This window comes from Larimichthys crocea, chromosome X, assembly GCF_000972845.2.
Source record: "Larimichthys crocea isolate SSNF chromosome X, L_crocea_2.0, whole genome shotgun sequence".
Taxonomy (NCBI): Eukaryota; Metazoa; Chordata; class Actinopteri; family Sciaenidae; genus Larimichthys; species Larimichthys crocea.
Genome location: NC_040020.1, coordinates 3725776 through 3746589, shown reverse-complemented (window position 1 = coordinate 3746589; position 20814 = coordinate 3725776). Strand labels below are relative to the sequence as shown.

The 20814-nt window shown below is 39.1% G+C and overlaps 1 protein-coding gene across 1 annotated transcript in view; it reads left to right on the top strand.

Moving 5' to 3' along the window:
- tbck (TBC1 domain containing kinase) overlaps positions 1-20814 on the top strand; it is a 41259-nt gene that overhangs the window by 8989 nt on the left and 11456 nt on the right. The window contains exons 20-23 of the mRNA XM_010741308.3: positions 442-527; positions 2575-2611; positions 6241-6402; positions 13793-13965. Of these exons, the coding sequence (XP_010739610.3) occupies positions 442-527; positions 2575-2611; positions 6241-6402; positions 13793-13965 (458 nt within the window). The remainder of the gene's footprint in view (positions 1-441; positions 528-2574; positions 2612-6240; positions 6403-13792; positions 13966-20814) is intronic.

Sequence of the window (20814 nt, the reverse complement as noted above, 5' to 3'; positions counted from 1 at the left end):
TGAACTCTGTGGGGAATGTGACTATTATCCTTTCTCTCCACTGCTCGATGCCCTGGAGAGCTCCCTAATGTTTGTCTGTCTGGTCAGACCTCCTTTGTTGTCTTACAGTGTGAATTATGGTGGTAGCTTAGCATTGCCTCGCATATGTTTCCATTAGACATGTACAGAAGGTATGTGCAGTGGATCCGCAGTCTCTCTGCAACACGTCTGGCTTTTTATCTATTTTTGATCACTCAAAACAGAAAAGAAATCAATTTTTCCACCTCTTGTTATAAAAAGTATCTGATCTCTGGGATCTCATTGCTAGATGACGGATTTATTAAATCCCTCATCAGTGTGTTTATGTTTTGCTTTCTCATTGTTGACCGTAAAGTTTTGTTCAGCACTCAAGCTGCACAATAGATCACATCTAGACCTTTTGTCCCTTTGCTTGTGTTTCAGAGTATTTGACCGTCTTCTCCCAAATGATTGCCTTCCATGACCCAGAGCTAAGCAACCATCTAAATGAGATTGGCTTCATCCCAGATGTAAGTCACCAAGAGTGCAAGTTCCCTGACACATTAACGACCATAGACAGCAGTACTGGGATCAAAACGTTGTCTTCTGTTGCAGGTTTACCTTTAGTGGGAAGTCAAAAATAGTGAGAAATGATTCCAGTTTCTGGCTCCACACCAGGGGCAAAGGAACTGACCGTCCATAGATCACTGTGGATATCTTTTCATTGTCATTGACATTTTTTTTGTTCCACATCCTGCTTTCCAGAACTTGTGGCGGAGGGTCAAGTTCTCCCCATAGTCCACTGGTGATGATTTATACAGCCACTAATGTCTGCTAGGCGCACTTAATGATTGTCCTCTGCCAGGCTTACCTTATTTCTCTTACTCTGTGCCACCTCTTCCTGCCCTTCCCTTTTACTCTTTACAGCTCTGCTCAGACAGTGACAAGGTTAAAGTCTCCACCGTCTCTCTGGGGTTTCAGTTAGTGTGCTGATGAATGTGTGTCACCCATGGACTGACCTCTGGGACATTACCCAATGAAAAGTGGGGTCTTTATCATAGACGAGTCATGGATTTGAGCGTCCTTCTCCTCCTTGCAGTTTCGGATGCTGCAGCTCCATTTGTAACACGGTGAAAGTGAAGCACGAAACTGAGCTTGCTGATTGTTTGTCATAATTTGAAGTGTGTGCCTGTGAGAGATACTATTTGCACGAATGTTGCCTGTAGGTGTTGGTGCTGTTTTTTGTTATTTTTTGAACAAAGCTTTACCTTGAGCTTCTTTCAGTATCTTGATCGTCTGTTGTTCAAACCTGGCTCTTCAAAGAAAAATCATGCTCTTATGATGTTGATTTGATACAGTACAGTGCATGTAAAGCACTACCAGCATTGACTTGCCTTTCAAAGGAGACTTTGTATGCCTGTTTTCATTGTGAGGCCAGGCCAACATTGGAACAAACTTTGTTGATACAGCTTTCATACTTGATGTCAATCCCGGTAATTAGACTTTACGGACCATAAATCCCTCTTTTCTCTGTGAACTTCACAGAACACTCTGAACTGTTGTTTTACACTGGTAATAAATCCATCGGCCCTAAAAGACCAAATGTCACTGCAGTTTTGAATGGATTCGATTTTCCCATACAGTATATGAATACCAAAACATGGCAAGCTTAATGCAGTTTGTCTTCCAGAAAAAGACTAATCTTGTGCAAACATGTAGAAAACCACAAGTAATCTTTGGAAACGCTGTGGTGTTCGAGGACTCCATTCCAGTAATGCCTAAAGCCATCAGCAGAGAGTCAGATTGCATGTGGCCAGTGGTTTAATTCAGGCCATTCTCAATTTGGCCACATCTACCCTCCTGGGTTCACCATTTACACCTACACTAATCCAATCTGGCTGGACTCGCAGTCCTGCTGCCGAGCTGTTGAAATTGAGGCTGAGACTTGGAGTGCAGTGGCTCTCTCTCTCTCTCTCGAGCTCATCACTCCTGGGCACAGAAGAGGTTTGCTGAACAGTCACCAGCTCCCCCGCAATTAGCTATCAATTAACTTGCTGAGATAAGCTCCAGTATTCCTGCACTCTCTGCTCGAGACCCTTTCGCTGCCGAATATCACAGAGCCCCAGTGGCCAGTGATTGGCAGGCGTTATAACAAGTGGGAAATGGTGCGCACGTGTGAGTCAGTATGCAAGTGTGTGTGCGCGGGCTTTAATTTCAGTTTTATGCATTTCCTCCAGGGAAAGTGTGGAACAGAGAGAGTGAAGTAAGAGAGAAAAGAAGGCTGGATGACAAGATTGGGATAATGAGATTCATTGTTTGCTTTTCTCCCCATTGACTAATAACCAAACTCAGCAGTTTGCTCTTTATTGCTGTTTCTGTTTCTCAGAGGCCGTGGAGATGTGACGCCATGTGTGCTGCTTTTTCTTAAAGATAGAAATCTCTATAGCGAGGAAACCGTTCATTCATTTCATTTGAGCTCTCAGCAATTTGTTTTGATGGACGAAATGTTTCATACAAATGAAGGCTACATAAATATGCTAATATCTTGTGTTTCTTTTTTTTCCCCTTACCTCACAGCTTTATGCTATTCCATGGTTCCTGACTATGTTTACACGTAAGTAGCTTTTTCTTTGTACTCACAATGTGGACATGATGTGGCACTGTGCATAATCCAAAACTTTCAGAGGGTATTTTTGTCTGTTTCAATTAGAGTATCAATAAAAGGAAGAAAAGGTCAGTGGCTCCAGTATGGACAAGTTCTGTAGCATTTATGTGTTTTTTTTCTCCCAGTGACCTTTATTCCAGCTCCCGGAGGGAAAGAGTTCGACCGCTCAGACTCACACTACAGCAGATTGTCACCAGCACATCTTTTATTTATCTTTATTTTGTGTTTATCTGATTTTTTTTTTTTTAAATCCCACATTAAGATGAGACAGCTGCTCGCAGAAATGATTCAAGGGTCACCTACAAACATCACAAACATAAAAAAGTTCTAGTTTTCAACTAGTATAACTTCCAGTGGATGGAGCTCTGCTGTCATTGATACTTGACATATTAAATATCTTTAATATATCTATATCTATAATATCTAATAACTTCCATGGATGGAGCTCTGCTGTCATGAAATGACATTATATATATTAATATATATATATATATATATATATATATATATATATATAAATTGTACTACAGTTTTGAGTGTACTCGACTTAACTGCACTACATTTCCATCTTTAACTGGAGTACTAGTTACGTTCAAAACATATATTCATTTTATTATATATAATGCATTGGTATCAACTACCTAAAAGTACTGTATACAAATATAGTATTTTTACATTTTAATGAATCACTAATCTATTCACTAACTAAGATCTAATAATAAAAGCCAGCAGAGCGTGATATTTCTGGCAAATGAAGCCTCGATTTATGAAACTTACAGCCTAAATGAATGCACCTCCAACGCAAACCCAACTCCTACTGTAGTTACTTAGTTAGTTAGTTTGTGTGAAGCAATAACATTACTCACTATACTCAACTATATTACTATGCATTCCACACCATTATAATAACCATTGCTTGTTCTGCCATCAAAATTCAATATAAAAGTGTGGCTATTTCGACTTACCTCTTCAGTGACGGTGCTTCTTTCTTCTCTCTCTCTTGTTTCCAAAGAAGTTGTAGCGATCACTTCTTCACGGAGCTAGTTTCTGAGGAAAGCGATCTCTAACTAAACACTTGGAAATACTTGGGGAAAACTCCTCATTAACATGTGTTTTTGGTAAAAACTTTAAAATAAATGAAGTGAAGCAATTCCTATTTAATGTGACGCACCTCTGATTTTTTTTGATCAAGAGATTTTTTTCTCAAAATCCAGAAATTCAGCCAGAAATGAATGGAGGACAGTAGTAGTTAGTAAGTAGTGACTCACCAAAACTATTAATGCACCTAAACTAATAATATAATACCCCACTGTGCCTGAGATATTTTATGAAATTCAATATATAAACCATTGTGGTTGTTATCACACAAATATTTCAAGAATATTGATTACATTGTGATTTTATAGTCAGCTGAAAACAGACATTTAATGTATTCTAACCTGCAGTTCATGAGAAAATTTTTGAAGTAAGAAATATTACAGTATGTTTAGATCCATTGGTAGGATGTGGCAGACAAAATCAATTCCAGACGCTCGATACCAGGATGGTAAAAATAAAAAGCTTTTGATTTATATGGATTAAATACATTATAAAAATGCAACACTTATCTTCAAGCTTGCTTTCCTCAAGGGACCCTTGAGAAGGAGTATGATGTATTCTTATAACTTGTTATACCCATATTTATTAGAGGCTACTTTATTTTTAATATATTGTGTGTCCTAAATTTAATGGGACCTGTGGATGTAAGGGGTCATGATAAACACCTCTGCTGCTAGCTTTAAAAAAAAAAAGATCTATTGACTATGAGAATATTTTGCCCTTTTTGTACTCAGGCTGTACACAATAAGCAAAAAGCACCTCTCTAAGTATCTGCGGTATCTGCTGCCTTTGTGGAGCTTGTAATGTTCAGCTTCTGAGACTTACAAGCTTGTATTGTGAGAGTTGTTAAAAAGTGTTGAGTCAATTTGGGACATTTTTACAGTGCAGTAACGATGTGAAATTGGACTGCGCTATATTGTGTTTCTAATGTTTTGTCAGCCTCCATTATGCACAGGAAATTAAAGAGCATAGTTTCATCAAGTTAGCATAGTGTTTTTTTCCTGTGTACCGGCTGAGATTCATTAACTATTTGATTAAGTTTGACAGCTGTGAGTCTTTAGCCAAAACTAAAGTTTTAGCCAAACTAATGAAGAAATGCCTCAACAAAAAAAAAGTTTTTCTCTACAGAGAAATGTTGTAGATTCCAGCAATAATTGCTTAACAGTAAAAATCTAAATGTTTGTTGATTCCAGTTAGCGTAATGTACGTATCATTTCACCTTCTGTGCAGTAGCAGAGGTACATAAAGACATTCTGGCTGGTTCTCAACGTGCAGTTTGTCAGATGATGGCAGCATTACGCTTTTATCTTTCCACAGAGAACCGCTGGGACTATGAAATATGAGCCTGTTAGCAGAGGTCACAGATTATTGTTAGAAATTAAATGATATGCAGTTAACCTTTATGTCTTCTAGGTACAGTCCCATCATACAGTCCAACTGTTTGGATAACTTTTTGCCATCTTGATATAATTTTGAATAGTTTTATTAGGCTGCAGATGTTACAGAGAGAACACAACCTGTGATTTACAGGAGTAGGAGCCGAGTTGATCTGAGGCCTGCACTTTGCTGTGGGAAAGCACACATACGAGAACACACGCATACTGTAGAGGCCACTCTTGGGTAGGAGAGTGTGTGGTGTGACCCTTTTACCCCTTATCCTCCCCCCGAGGCAGTGTGTGAGTCCAGTATTCAGGAGATGTGCCCCTCTGACTGCTAATGTCCCCAATCCAATATGAGACAAGGTTGGAGGGTCATCTTCCATTCACACACAGTCACACAGACACACACACACACTCTCTCTTAGACACACTGCCTGTCACTCTCATGCGCCAGTCTGCTCAGCTGCCTGCTAATGTGGCGCGGACCCTCCGAGGTATTTTCTCACCACTCTTGCTCTCTCAACACTCACACTGCCCACACACACGTCTACTTCCGCGCAACCCCCGTAATAAACCCCGAGATGATATAAACAGGTGGACAGTAGTGGTTCTCATGCATAAATCTCAACAGGAAGGAAGCATTAAATTTTCAGATACCAAAAGTAATATGACATGAAATAATAACTGCAGTGGGACACATTATCAGGATGTGGTTTTATTTGGCTTGAAACAACCTGTGCAGGTTCTTTGCTCTAAAGCTTCCCAGCCCCCTGATGTTCTTCCTGTCATTTTTCCACAACAACACCCACCTAAAAACATTTTCCCAGCTGCCTCCCCCACATCAAATATCGCTCCAGGCAACCTTTGCCAATGTACGATATTGCTTAGTGATTTTCCCATTTTAAAGCCATAGAGCCATTTTAAGTAAATGTGCTATGCACATGCAAATCATACTCATTATATCCGAACCGATTCCCTGTTTCTCGCCGTGGGCACATTGCGTACTATTGTCCTGCTTGTGCCTCCCTCGAGGGATTTTGTTTTTTCAGGCGTTGAGTCATTTTATGAAATCTCTCCTTTGTTGTGTTTATTTGTGTACAGATGTGTTTCCGCTGCACAAAATCTTCCATCTGTGGGACACACTGCTGCTGGGTAACTCCTCTTTCCCCTTCTGCATCGGCGTGGCCATATTGCAGCAACTCAGGGACCGTCTCTTGGCTAATGGCTTCAATGAGTGCATCCTACTCTTCTCTGACCTGCCAGGTGAGAATATGAGCTTGTATTTACATCACTGTTAACGTATTCCTTTTTTCGAGTGCATTCCATACCAGGACCAGGACCAAGTGTTATTTGATAATAAACAGCAGTATAATAGCATATTTTATGTTCATTCGTACCCCTGCACTTATAGGTGAAAATCACACAGAAATACTGTTTTCTGGCTTCCATGAACCTGACGCAAAGGTTGTCCGTCTCTCTCAGCAACTGGCATTTGCAGTAGGCTCTATTTTTTCCCTCAGTGTACTAATGTGTTCTGATGTGTTTGCGTTAATGATATCCTCAAAGCAGGCAGCTCTGCACTCCTACACAGACATAGTCCCTCCCCGATGTGCTCCAGGCATGGCACGCTCTGCACTGCATCAGTCAACCCACTGCACCTTGGGAATTGTATGCCACAACCGCAATCACAACCTCTGTGGTTCTCCAGCATACCAATCACTTATCATCTTTATTCAGAGCTTTAAGTCCATCTTTAGTCTGCGTGGACTGTTTAGCCACTCAATGATATCATTAAAATAAGTTGTTGCTGTTGGGTTGTTCTGAGCTATCTGATATGAGCCAGAGAGATTAAGTGGTACTTTGAACCTCAAATGCAGGATTATGCATGCAAGAAAAGAAGATAGACATAAATAAATAAAGCCAAGAGTTAGCACGGGACTGTGAGGCAAGCAGGCTGCCTGAAGCAATCTGCTTTGCTAATACAAAGATGCTGAGATTTGTAGGTGGTGATGGAAATTGGCCCTGGCAGTCCAAAAAAAAAAGGATAGGAAATGGGTGTACATCACATGCGATACACCTGCATCTGTTTTATTTAATTTATTCCCACACTCATTACAAATAATGAGGAACATTACAAATTACAGTCCTTTAAGCTCTCATTACACCACCTTGGTGACACATCACTGTAGTGCGAAATGAGGTGTGGGAGTGGGGTGGCAAATATTAAAATATTGTCTTTTAACTCCGCGATATGTCTGTTAATCCCTCCAGGTTTTGGTTCATTACAGGCAAGAAAAGTAATCCTACCTTCTTTCTTAAATAAGACATAGCAGGAGGGCTGAGAAATCAAAGAGCAATTCAGTGGCTTGATTTTAATCACACAAGCTTGATGGGAATGCATACTTATTAGCGTTGCTCTGTTGGTTACATGTATTTGTTGAGCACTTTTAACAGACTGACTCCCAGTTCCAGGAGCTTTTAACGTGATATAGGCACTGACACATTGCCCTGGGGACTTTGTCGACTGCATATGCCACCCAAAGTGAAGACTCCTAACATTGTCTCTTAATGTGCACCCTCTTTTCTGCTCCTTTTCAGTTGCACAAAGCGATTACATCAGCAAAAGTATCAGTGACATAAAATCCAAGAGCAGCATTCATAATGTATTTCTTCAGAATGTACCTTTCGCCTGAGGGATAGCTCAAAGAATTTCACTTTAAAACTCTATTTCCAAATGCTGCTTAGTCCTCTCTTTTTCTAGCTGAAAGGCAGAATGACATTGGGGTTTGAAAACCAACAGCGACAGGGACGATTTGTCCAAAGGGGATGCTGGAGCACTCTGTAAGCTAAGGCCAGCACCCTCCCCTTCTCCTCAAATTCAGTGTTGCCATACTTCACTGTGCTTTACTACCCAAGTCCAACAGATTCATGTGATGAGGCGGAAGGGAAGAGGAGAGCCAGTTCTCCTTATAAAGGTAAAATATGTTGGCCTAGAGCTGCAGTCAGCTTCTTTGGCATGATTTCCTGAGAATGGCTATTGCTGCCAGCTCGATTCTGTATATCACTGCCAGCCTCATTATCGCAGCTTGTGTATACCTGGGTAGTATCTGGCACTCGCTCTAAACTATATTAGGAATGAATTCTGGGCTGTAGACTGACCTCAAACAGTACTTGTTTACTTTAGCTCCCAGCCATGTTCTGGTCCACACTCAAGATAGTTTTACTTGTTACAGAAAACGACTGCTAAATCCAGTTCAATACCAAACAGTTCAGTACAACATTTATCACCTCTACTTAATAACATCAGAGGTATTACTACTGTGGGCTTATTGGCCTGGAGTGTGCAGGCTTTGGTTTTTAGCCATGTTAGAGGAATGGCTCTAACATGACAAAGTCAGTCTGTGGTCCAGACTGTAATATCCCAACAGCTAATAAATGGATTGCCATGAAATTTCGCTCAGACATGTACGGTCCCTTAAGAAGGAAGATGTTTATAATTGGTGATCTATTGACTTTTCTACTAGCACCCCCATTAGTTCAAAATTTGGTTTGGTTCTTTACCAAATTAGTCTATTGCATGGTGCAAGTGAATCTAGTGTTTACTTATTTAAATCACATAATCTGGGTGCAAAGTAAGATTAGTACTAGTATTACCAGGAGATCTGCGTTTCATGCAGTGTATTTATAAAAGTTAAGTCTCTTAAGTACTACTCAGATTTACTAAGATTATCCATCAGTTTGGCCATGTAGGTGCCTCCCACAATACTGTGATATTGACTTTAGATCAGCTTGTGTCCGCAGTGTGCCTGGCCACACCTCATTTTAAGACCAACGTGCCCATGGGAATACAGATACATTTACACAACGTAGGTCCTAGATGTGAACGACTGCATGGGTCAGAAATTGGCAATGACCCTTGTGCTGTCCTGCACAAGGTGTAAGCTAGGGCCCTTAACCTTGTTCCTTATCTAATCAGTCTTAACAGTTATATGCTAAATATTTCTGGTGAGTAAATAATTCATAAACCCACAGTGCCATGTGATGCCATGCATAGGATCTGAAAGTAAACATGGGTTTGGGCTTGTTAAGTTATGCAATTTTCTAATATGCATTGAAAGGTTTTGAAGGTCGGTCTGTATGTGCTCTGCCTCCGTACGCACACACACATACACAAGGTTAAAGAAAATTCACCAGAGGGTTTTAGACCTGGTTTTAGCATGATTTAAAGCATGTCCAACAGGGGACCCCAAAAATGTTCCCCTTGGCTTGACGGTCCCCTGTCTGACACCTAACATGCACATATTCACAAAGTCCACTGTTGGATAGGTGTGGAAGTGCACACACATATACACGTGGACTTGAGTTATGGCGGATATCCTGTGATTTGTGGTGTGCACCTGCTCCTTTCTGCCATCAGCCGTGCAAGACTCCACATGCTCCACATGCTTGTAACAACAAGAGCGGCATGTAGGAAGCTAGAAAAACATACCCTGTTTCTGGCTGGACATCATAAAAAGAATAGACTCAATATGCAAGGAAAAGAAAGACAAACACAAAGTTTTAGAATAACAATTCTGTTTTTTAAAAGGGTATTGAATATGGGTGATTGTGTTGTTTTTATTTGCACGCATGGTTACACTTTACATTAGTACCTGCTTTAAGCGCCACATTTCCCAGTTTACACCATTCATCTCAGGTACACGTCAACATTGACATTTTTGTTCAATTCAGCCGGTGCATGATGGAAGCTTGTATTTAGTGGTGATTGCGGTGTCAGTAGTAAAACGGTAAAGGACTCATTTCAACTTAATTTATGATTCAGAGAAATAGATGAACTTTGAAAGACCCATAAGCAGGCTTGACATTTAGTTGTTAAATTAAAAAAAAAAAGTCTGCTCTCTTTCTATTCCTGTCTGCAACTGTCGGAATAAAAGTTAACGGTCAAGATAACGTTACAGGACGGTGGCTCTTAAATGATTCAGACACACACACTCTCTTTCTCTCCTTCTAGGCAGTAAATGGGGCCAGTGACAATAATTCTCAGTGACAAGCCTATTACACATAACACTGTGAAGTCTACAGTTGCCAATATTCCTTCGAAGAGGAGAGGCCCAGATTTAGGGCAAGTGATACAGACTATGAGGTCATGTTCAACCACTGGCTCTCCAGTCAGTATGACTGTTGTGTTACATGTACTCTTCACACACACACGTGTTGCTTAAGTCTTTCCAGACCATATATTATATTGATATGTCTCACTTCTTTTCATTTAGTTTTTTTTTTAATGATATCACAATCGGTATATTTTAGAGCTGTGAAATAAAATTAAATGTGAACCAGGTAAGACCTGTGCTGCAACATTTTGCCTCGGAGCCAGCAATACATCTCAGCCTGCCATTTGTTAGCAATTAATCTCATTTTGTGATTCCCATTTGCTTAGTCTTGTAGCCTCGGGTGATCTATAACTTTCTCTTGTTTGGAGACTTCATTGATTCACAATGGACCAGGGAGGCTCTCTGGCTGACAGGAACCGTGTGTTTACTGATGATGCAGCGGCATTTGCCTTCACGGGACATTAGCATCTGTCTCAGTGAGCAGAGCTGGGCACAGAACTGATGAGCTCTAGTTAGAAACGTTCACTTCTGAGAAAAACAAGCACGAGCTGCAGAAAGTGCTTGAGGCAACGCTGCACACGGGGATACCTAGAGAAAACGAGCAGAAGGGGGAAGTAGAACATTTATGTTGAAGGTTTGGTGTTGGGAGTGCATGACAAATTTGCATTTACATTTAGGGATTTGGCGGATAGTCTGGTCCAGAGCATTTAAAAACGAAAGTGCAAATAAAATAAACTTTTTATTCTATTATAGGCAGTCTGGATCATATCCATCCATATATCCTGACATATTGATCTGGGGACGCATTTAAAAGTTAAACTTTGTCTAGAAGTACTCAGATCTTAGAGTACTTTCTACAGTACTTGGCTTTCTACACACTCTTAGCATAGAGTAGAAGTTCTTATTGGAGAATGATTGACACAGAGCGTGTAATGAGATTGAGAACCGTAAAATTAAATTAATAATGCCAAAGTGGTTCCACATTCACATTCAGATTGACAGATTATTTACAGTTCCATGCAAGAAAAAAATAAAAACAGGTTCTGCAGGTGTGCATTTCCCTTTATCAAACAGAAACATAAAACCATGCACCTGTATTAAACTAACACTAGCTTAATTGCAGTGTTAACTCATTGTTGCAACAATCACCAACTCTGGTTTGGTCAAAACACTTAATTCACAGAGTTAGATGGGAAAAGTTTAAAGCTCTACACCTGTTGTTTCTCTCACTCGTTGAATGAGTCTTTGGAGATGCACTATTGAATTAGCTAAATTAGATGACAGAAATCACCCCAAGATAGATGGATCATTATACAATCGCTGTTGTGGTTTTCTGAGGCATTTGTCTTTGTTGTTCAGATAAGTCTCAGTTTCTTGAACTAACGCCAACGTAAACCTTAATCCTGAGGCACAATTTATTTAGACTATTATCTTGGACAAAGTCAGCCCCAAAAAGCTTTGTGGGTTTATGTATATATATATTTTAATACTTCCTGGTTTAGGCATGCAAGTTTGTGTTAAGGTATTATTGTCCATACAAGATTGCTACAAGATTTAGAAAGGAGAGGAAATGTTTTTAAACTTCAAATTAGGACCAGAAACCATCTCAGTGGCAACCTCGTGTCAAATAGGACTGTGTATAAATGAGACTCCTGAACATTGATTGATCACTGAAATTAGAGCAGCACTAAGTTAAGACAGAATTATAGCAACTTTAGTGTTGTCTTCCAAGAATGATACATGCACCCCATAAAGTCATCCATCTAAGTTTTATCAAAACAAAGAACTATTGGAATACCCTCACAACACCATGCATCATTCCTTCAAGTTTTGTTGAAACATAATCAGTGGTATACAGTATTATTATGTTTGAGAAATGGATGGACAAAACCTCGGGACAATACAAAGCCACTTTGCACACTCCTGCCTCATTATCAGTGCCATCATGGTTTGGAATTAAAATGCTATTCAAAAGGGGAGAAGGGAATACACGAGTCACAAGTGGGCTTTGAAATCTATGAATTAATGATCAAGAGGTAATTTTCATGGTGTGTCTGTCATAATATCAAGGGTTGGAACTATTATTATACAACAGATTTAAATATTTTAATTCACTAAATTCTCTCATATCCATTATTTTCGAGTCTATCTTCCTCTGTGCCATAATTGCACAAATCCCCTGAATTGCTCTTAACTAATCATGCTATTCTACTTTGTGGCAACAAGTCACACAATCAACGCCTATGCATAATTACTAAAATGTAATTTTGTTTGACTAAATAGAAAATTTGCTCCCTAACACAATTTGCTGCCTTGGAATGCCCAGCTGAGCCCAGGGCTTGTTAAAACCGCCATCAATCTCCTCTTCCTCATTCCTGCTTCTTTTAGCAGGAGGAGTGATTGTGTGCAGCATTCGTCGCCCTAGGGAGGGAAAATGTGTTTCCCTGAACGGCCTGTGAGCCTGTCGGGGAGGAATCTCAGACCACCAGTGTGTTTTTCACTGGAATGAACCTTGTAACTGAGTCTGTGGGGTCCCAGCCCATGAGAGCTGACAACCCCCCCAACCTTGACGTCGCAGTGGGACAGAGTGGGGGAAAGATGCATCTTCTGTATAATTTCCCTCGAGCTTGGGCAGGTGCAGGTCATTCCAAGGAGCACTCATTAGCCATACTTGCTTATTATCCATGAAAAAGGGGAGAGAAAGAGAGAAGAGGCTATCTGTGTTAAAGAGTGTGAAGGAAAGAATTCCTAATTTACCCAAATCCTCGGTTAATCCAGTGAGTCCCCGTTCCCTAATCCTCTCTGTTTTCGATGCGAGAAGCACGAGAAGGATGAATATATTCGGAGAGGCATTAGGGGAAAGAGAAGAAATGTTGTTTTGGACCAAAATCCTATTTTGGGTCAAGAGCTCAGATGAAGGACAGCAGCTAAATGATGGGCATTATTATCGTAAAGAGCCACTGGCACTGCTAGAACACTATTTAAGACCGTTAATGGCAGCGAAATGGCAAGGTCAAGCTGCTCACTTCTGCAACTAAACCTCCCACACAACATTTACATAATCTCTTATGATTTATGTCTGTTGTTGGAGGGAATCTAATTCTTTTCTTCTCATGCTCTGGACTTAATAATTCTTACAGCGGATAAATAATTTGTCAAAGTAAAATGTTCTCAGTGGTAATTGAAAATTCAGTGATTAGCAGAATACTCCCCTTGGCTTTTTAAGTTAATTGTCTTGACAGATATTAAATGTCCATTATAGTTTAATTTGTCTTTACTCACCTGAAATGAAGAATTATTCTTTTTTTGTTACCTTAAAATGCTCGCTTCATATCTAAATAGGGAGCCAGACACTCTCTCTCATTTGTTATTGTGTGTTACTGTACAAGTCAAAATGTCTGCTGTGCAACCAGTCCCTTGCCTACTTTAAAAAGTTAATGAAAAAAACAGTATGAGGGCTACTTTTGTTCATGACTCCCAAACTCCAACATTGGCGAGTAGCGATGTCATATTATGCCCCGTTGCTTTTTCTATCACAGAAATTGACATTGAGCGCTGTGTTCGTGAATCCATCAACCTCTTCTGCTGGACTCCGAAGAGCGCTACATATCGACAACATGCTCAGCCGCCAAAGGCCGTTGGTGACAACGGCTATGGGAAAACAGCAACTTACTACTCATCTGACTACCAGGACATGCCCAAAACTGACCTGGTGAGTCACATCTCAGACACACACACACACACACATATGAAGGGAAGTGAAATTTAAATTGAAATTCCCAAAGAGTACTGATTTTCAATGATCAAGAAGAAACCCTTCTTTTGTTTTTTCTTTATTTTTTTTAATGTATCTTTATTCAGTACATTAAAAGACTGTGCTTCTGGCAAATTGTATCTGAGGTAATGAGGTATCTTATTCAATAGACTCAGACTGTCTGGTCTCAGTATGGCACAATGCAGGTTTCAATTAAAATGGTGTACATTAGAGACAGAGTGAGACAGGGAGTACATTTACCAGAAACTACTGTGCATGTCTTCTAATATGCTTGAGGAAAATACTACACTTTGGGTAAAATTTGGGTATTATCTTGGCAAGAACAATGAGTATAATTTATGGCTTAATTTTTGTAATATAAACTTAAGAATAGGGGGGTTTATCTTCACAATCACATGGAATCACCATCAAAAATCATTTCAAAATAATGAAGCTTTCATTTGAAAAATCAACTAGATTTAAAAATATGAATATCAGCCAATAAGTAACTGGCCTAATAGGTGCTTTTTGATTCCTTTACAGTAATACATTTAAAGTATGTATATTTTGTTTACATATTAAGCTTATTAGGTATAATCAGGTACTATACTGTACATACATGATACTTTATTAAAGGTTTATTAAATGTGAACTTTAGCAGCCAAACTATGGAGGACTAAAAGTGCCAAAATTGAGTAAATAAATACACCATTTAATAATTACTTGTATATGTCATTAATTATGGTATGGGATTAAATACATAAATGTGTTATTAAATGTGTCATTAATTAATTAAAATACAGATTCATTTTTATGTAAAAAACATATATAATTATTTCACTATTTAATTAATTATTAGTATATGTAGTAGTGGTCCTGTGTTGCAGTGCTTCATGAATTTATTTTATCTGTCAACCTCGCCCATCAAAGTTGGTAGGCGGATCCTAACACCTGATTAGTTACCCACTTGATTATCAAGTCAAGGCAAATCAATTCTAGATAATGGATTGATGCAGAGCTAGTGAACACATTCCAATACACTGGGTGGTGCTATTCACCTCTACGTTGGATTAGATACTCTAAACAAAACTTTTTTTGCAACAGCTAAAAATCAACGGGCAGACTTGGTCCTGCTAGCCCCAATGTTGAGGCAGCATGCAGGACAAAATGTCTAAAACATTGCTTTATAAATAATAAGTCAGATAATTATATATGTTTTATATTATATATGTTTGTTTATTTTTTTTACATAATTTTAATAAATTATTGACACATTTATGTATGTATTTATTTTTAAAGATATTTTTTGGCCTTTTTGAGCTTTATTTGATAGAGACAGCTGAAGAGTGACAGGAATGTGGGGAGAGAGACAGGGCATGACATACAGCAAAGGGCCACAGGTCGGATTTGAACCATGGGCTGCTGCGGCAAGGACTGAACCGACACAGTTAACACATTTAACTAATTATTTAATGATGTATTTAATTATTTACTCCTCCATACCAATCAGCTTTCACACAAATAATTCCCAAACTTGAAAATTTGCTTTCCGTTTTTCTCTGTTGGACAGAGATTATAAATTACACCATCTTTCTCATTTGCACGGATTGAGTCACTGCACATTACCTAACACCTGTTCTTCTCACTAATCAAAACCTGATTGTAGAGCAGCGGCGTAATTCCAGAAGGCCTGTTGAGCTGTATTGATTTTTCATGTTAGAATAAGTTCCTCACATTAATGCTCTGCACAGTATATGGCAAACTGTTTTAATCCCCAAAGTGGAGTAAGTATTGATTTGTTTTTGGATATATTGTCTTTACAAATATAAACAGTCACCCATTTCTAAAGTAAAACTTTGTCTAACAATGTAAAATACATTAAATTAGTGATTATTTTTCCACAATAGCAAGTATGAGATGTCCATTCTCCAAAGATGCAGAAATGTATGAAATACACACGTTCAAACACCCAGCATAAAAAGTGTTAATACTTCATTTTGAGAGGTGTTTATTGATGTGATGCTGTCTTTCACACAGTCCTTTTGTCTTTGTTTAGTTTTTCGTGGCGCAGTCCTGTTTGCCTTTCACACCTGAATGCATCATGTCCAGAAAGCTCACAAACACTCTCGTCAGCCCTATCTGCTGTGTGCCCAAGTGATTGCTGTAATCTTTCTCATTCAGCCGAAGCTGAATGAGAAATGGGTGGGTGGTGTCATTGATCCATGGCCGTATCTATCTGTACCCCACCTCTTCTTCAGAAAACATTCTGGCATGATAGCAGGGCCTAAAAAAACACTGTCATCACTGGACTGACAACAGACACGCACGCTTCTTGTACAGTCTTAAAGACGTGGAAAGGAAGTTTAAGAAATTGAAATAATTTTTTTTAATATTGATCGAAAATTCTTACCTCATTACTCAAAATTACACGTTGGCACAAATTATCGTGTGACACAAAGAACGCTGACTCAATGATTTTCACACATTTGGCTTTCTCCGCCAAAGACTGGCAGCGCCAAATGAAGGGTGATGGAAAGTAACCTCTGAAAACATGCACTCTCATACAAAATCACTTTGTAGTAGACCCTGTAACTTCAAACAGAAAATAACTTATGTTATGTTTGAAAGGGCTGATTTAAGGCTTTCACTATCTTTTCACCAGATTTAAATGTGCCATGTATATAAATACTGCAAATTTACACTTAAGGAGGTTTTTTGACATTCATGCACTCGCTTCACCATCTTTATATCTTTGAACACCTGTTTTTTCTCTCACTCGTTGAACGAGTCTTTGGAGATGCACTATTGAATTAGCTAAATTAGATGACAGAAATCACACCAAGATAGATGGATCATTATACAATCGCTGTTGTGGTTTTCTGAGGCATTTGTCTTTGTTTGATAAGTCTCAGTTTAGGTTTCTTGAACTAACGCCAACGTAAACCTTAATCCTGAGGCACAATTTATTTAGACTATTATCTTGGACAAAGTCAGCCCCAAAAAGCTTTGTGGGTTTATGTATATATATATTTTAAACTTCCTGGTTTTAGGCATGCACGTTTGGTGTGTAAGGTATTATTGTCCATACAAGCTTACTACCAAGATTAAGAAAGGAGAGAAATGTTTTTTAAACTTCAAATTAGGACCAAAAACATCCTAGTGGCAACCTCGTGTCAAATAGACTGTGTATAATGAGACTCCTGAACATTGATTGATCACTGAAATTAGAGCAGCACTAAGTTAAGACAGAATTATAGCAACTGAATGAGAAATGGGTGGGTGGTGTCATTGATCCATGGCCGTATCTATCTGTACCCCACCTCTTCTTCAGAAAACATTCTGACATGATAGCAGGGCCTAAAAAAAAATACTGTCATCACTGGACTGACAACAGACACGCACGCTTCTTGTACAGTCTTAAAGACGTGGAAAGGAAGTTTAAGAAATGAAATAATTTTTTTTAATATTGATGAAAATTCTTACTCATTACTCAAAATTACACGTTGGCACAAATTATCGTGTCACACAAAGACCGCTGACTCAATGATTTTCACACATTTGGCTTTCTCCGCAAAGACTGGCAGGCCAAATGAAGGGTGATGGAAAGAACCTCTGAAAACATGCACCTCATACAAAATCACTTTGTAGTAGACCCTGTAACTTCAAACAGAAAATAACTTATGTTAGTTTGAAAGGGCTGATTTAAGGCTTTCACTATCTTTTCACCAGATTTAAATGTGCCATGTATATAAATACTGCTTTACACTTAGGAGGTTTTTTGACATTCATGCACTCGCTTCACCATCTTTCATCTTTGAACAGGAGTAAAAAAAAAAAAAAAAAAAAAAAAAAAAGTCTCACTTAACCAGAGCCAGTCTGATGGTGTCACTTGAAAAACACTGTAATACAAATTTACACAAGAAATGTCCTTTTGCAGTTAACTCTTATGTGCCAAGCAGTGTTTTTTTAATGACGTAATAACAATGTTGCAAGAGTGTTGCCACTTGTGGGTCCATTTGTGACATCTCTCTAAACAGGGTAAGGCCGAGTTTATTTGTAAAGCACCTTTCAGCGTCAAGGCGGTTCAAAATGATGTGCATAAAGCTTTAAGGGCAACGCAATCAGAAAATACACAGGTACATTTTCACCAAGTCCTTCAGATAAATATAATTGATAAAAGAGATTTTTATAAATCTGAGTCTGAAATGTAATCTAATAAAAGGCAGTGGCGAACAGAACAGTTTGAATCCTTGAATTACAAGTGACTAATTTTCAAAAAGAAAATCCTAAAAACAAGAGTTTTATCTACTTTGTGTAGTCTTGGCTTGGCTTGGGAACCAGTGGGTGGACAGTATAGAGTGTGGACTGGGAGCTGGAGAGATACCGGTTCACCTTCTGGACACTGGTGCCTCTTAGCAAGGTACTGAACCCCTAACTGCTCCTTAGGTGCCGTTGTGTGGCTGCCCCTCACGCCACCATCTCTCCACATTTGCATGTCTATAAGCCCTTTGTGTCCGCAGGGATATATTTTGCCTATATATGCTAAATCCACAGCACTTCTTGCTGCAGTAATATGTCCTTGTCGCACTGTACCTTGATTGTTTCCCCTTTTTTTTTGTAAGTTTCTTTGGATAAAAGATAAATGATGTGATGTAAATGTAAAACTTAAAAAAAAAAGAGTTCCCTCTTTGAGGGATCGATAAACTAATCTTCTTCTTCAATACTCACTATTGCTGTAGACGTGTAGAACCACATACAGTCAGCTTTTTCATTCACTGTGGTTGTCCACATGTTCTTGACTCAAAAACACTGCAAAAAGTGGCATGGCTGATACTGAACTGACGTACTGTATGTTTGCGTTACATGCCTGTCTCTCTGGTAACAGAGCAGGAAGCTCTGTCAGCAGATTCTTGGCCCTCGTAGTGAACAGACATCCATCTCACTGGACAGCTGCTGTCCACTCAGCTTGGTCTGAGTGAGTGAATAGGAGAAAACAAGCTCTCCTTCTGAGCCACTAATAAGACAATCTAAACATAGCATAAAAACAAATAAAAAATGCTCTACACTTGCAACATCAATTAAATTGCCTCTGCGTTTTATCAATCTTCGACATGAATTTAGTTCGTCTCCAGTTCGTTAATCAAGATAAATGTTCGACCTCTTTCTTAAATTGCTTATTGGCAACGATGTTCACATGAAAATCTGTGTGCACAACTGCTAATGAGTGATAGACCTTGGTGTCTGCCATAGTAGTTTTTTTGGCAACATTAGTTGTAAACCGCTAAATGTGTTCCCAGATAAGTTGACCATCATAACACAACTGAACACACATGATATATCTGTCTGTTTGCAAGTCGCTGTAATGTGGTGTACATAAAGAGGACGGTGTCAGTTTTGGATAGAGAGTTATATCCTTAAAACTGTTAGCATCGAGAAGTGAAAACAAACCAAATGCAGTACTGTGCATGTGAGATAGTGCCATTCCCAGTGGACGAGCAGATGTTTTACTGACTGTCATCTACAGTAACAGCTGGCACAGCTCGGATTTCAATAATTGAGCAAATGGTTGTCCATGAGTAAACAGGAATGCTTCCTGGTTCCAAATTCAGCGCCTGTGCACCACATGCACCCATGATCATGTAGGCTTGTGGGCGAATGGATCATTCTCAATTTGGTAGGGTGATGTATGCAAGATTTGTGGTGAATGCGTAATACTGGCCTATTAAGTCCTCACTCACCAAGGTATTGCACAGGGCTCAGACCTAATCACTAAAGTTTATAATATACAACATATGACGCAATCGAATACAGATCCTCTGCAATAAATTGTAGCATTTTGAAACGTATTATATGCAGTTTTGTTGACAATAGGACGCATTTTATTCAACTATTAAAAACATATGTAATCCAACATTCATACTGACCACGGCCTCAAAAAGGGCTGTTGTAAGGTTTTGTGGTTGTGTTACTGTGTCCACACCATGTATGTTTTATTTCTAGTTTAATCTAACTTTAATCATATGTAAAAATCTATAACATATTCCAGTGATAGATCGGGTAGTTAAAATTCAGCTAGAGTACTGTACATACTGTACAATTTGGAAAATGTCTTTTAGCAGGTTGCTTATGCAACACTAAAGCAGCATTCTGTTCCAGCCACTGTAATTCAGTTGTCAAAGCGCACAGCTGGACTCAAGTTCTGCCTTTTGTCAGCAAAAATAGAGATGAATTTTCATTAGAGAAGGCTGCTTTTTCTGCCCTCCCTTCCAAGAAAAAAAACAAAAAAACATTCATGTTACAGCAATATTTGTAACTGCTGTGTGGCCAGAATGAAAATGGGAAATATATGAAAAGCGGGGAAGATTTTTGGCTTTAAAATCCTCCTCTATGTGCAGATTGGTGTGTGTATTTTTATTTTTATTTTTTTTTATGTGTGTGTGTGGCCTCAGCGAGGGGTATTTGTTGTCAGCATTTTTCTCAGATCATGGCCTCAATTATGCTCTTCTTCTCTTTGTTTGACTGCAGACTTGGCAGATAAAATATGTTTTTGTTTTAGAAATTGTGGCTCAAACACCAAACAGTGTTGTTTTATATGTGAAAATCTCAGCGCAGTTACAATCACGCAGCATGAAGGCACTTTAAGTGAGTCATTGACCTTGTCATCAAGCTTTATTCAGCACCGTTGTTCCCCAGTTCAATATGTAAAGTGAATGGCTGGCTGTGTACCCTGAGCGTTGGTGCATAGACACACACACACACAAACAAACCGCTGCAGAGGATTTGTGTCTGCTTATCAGCGGCTCCAGT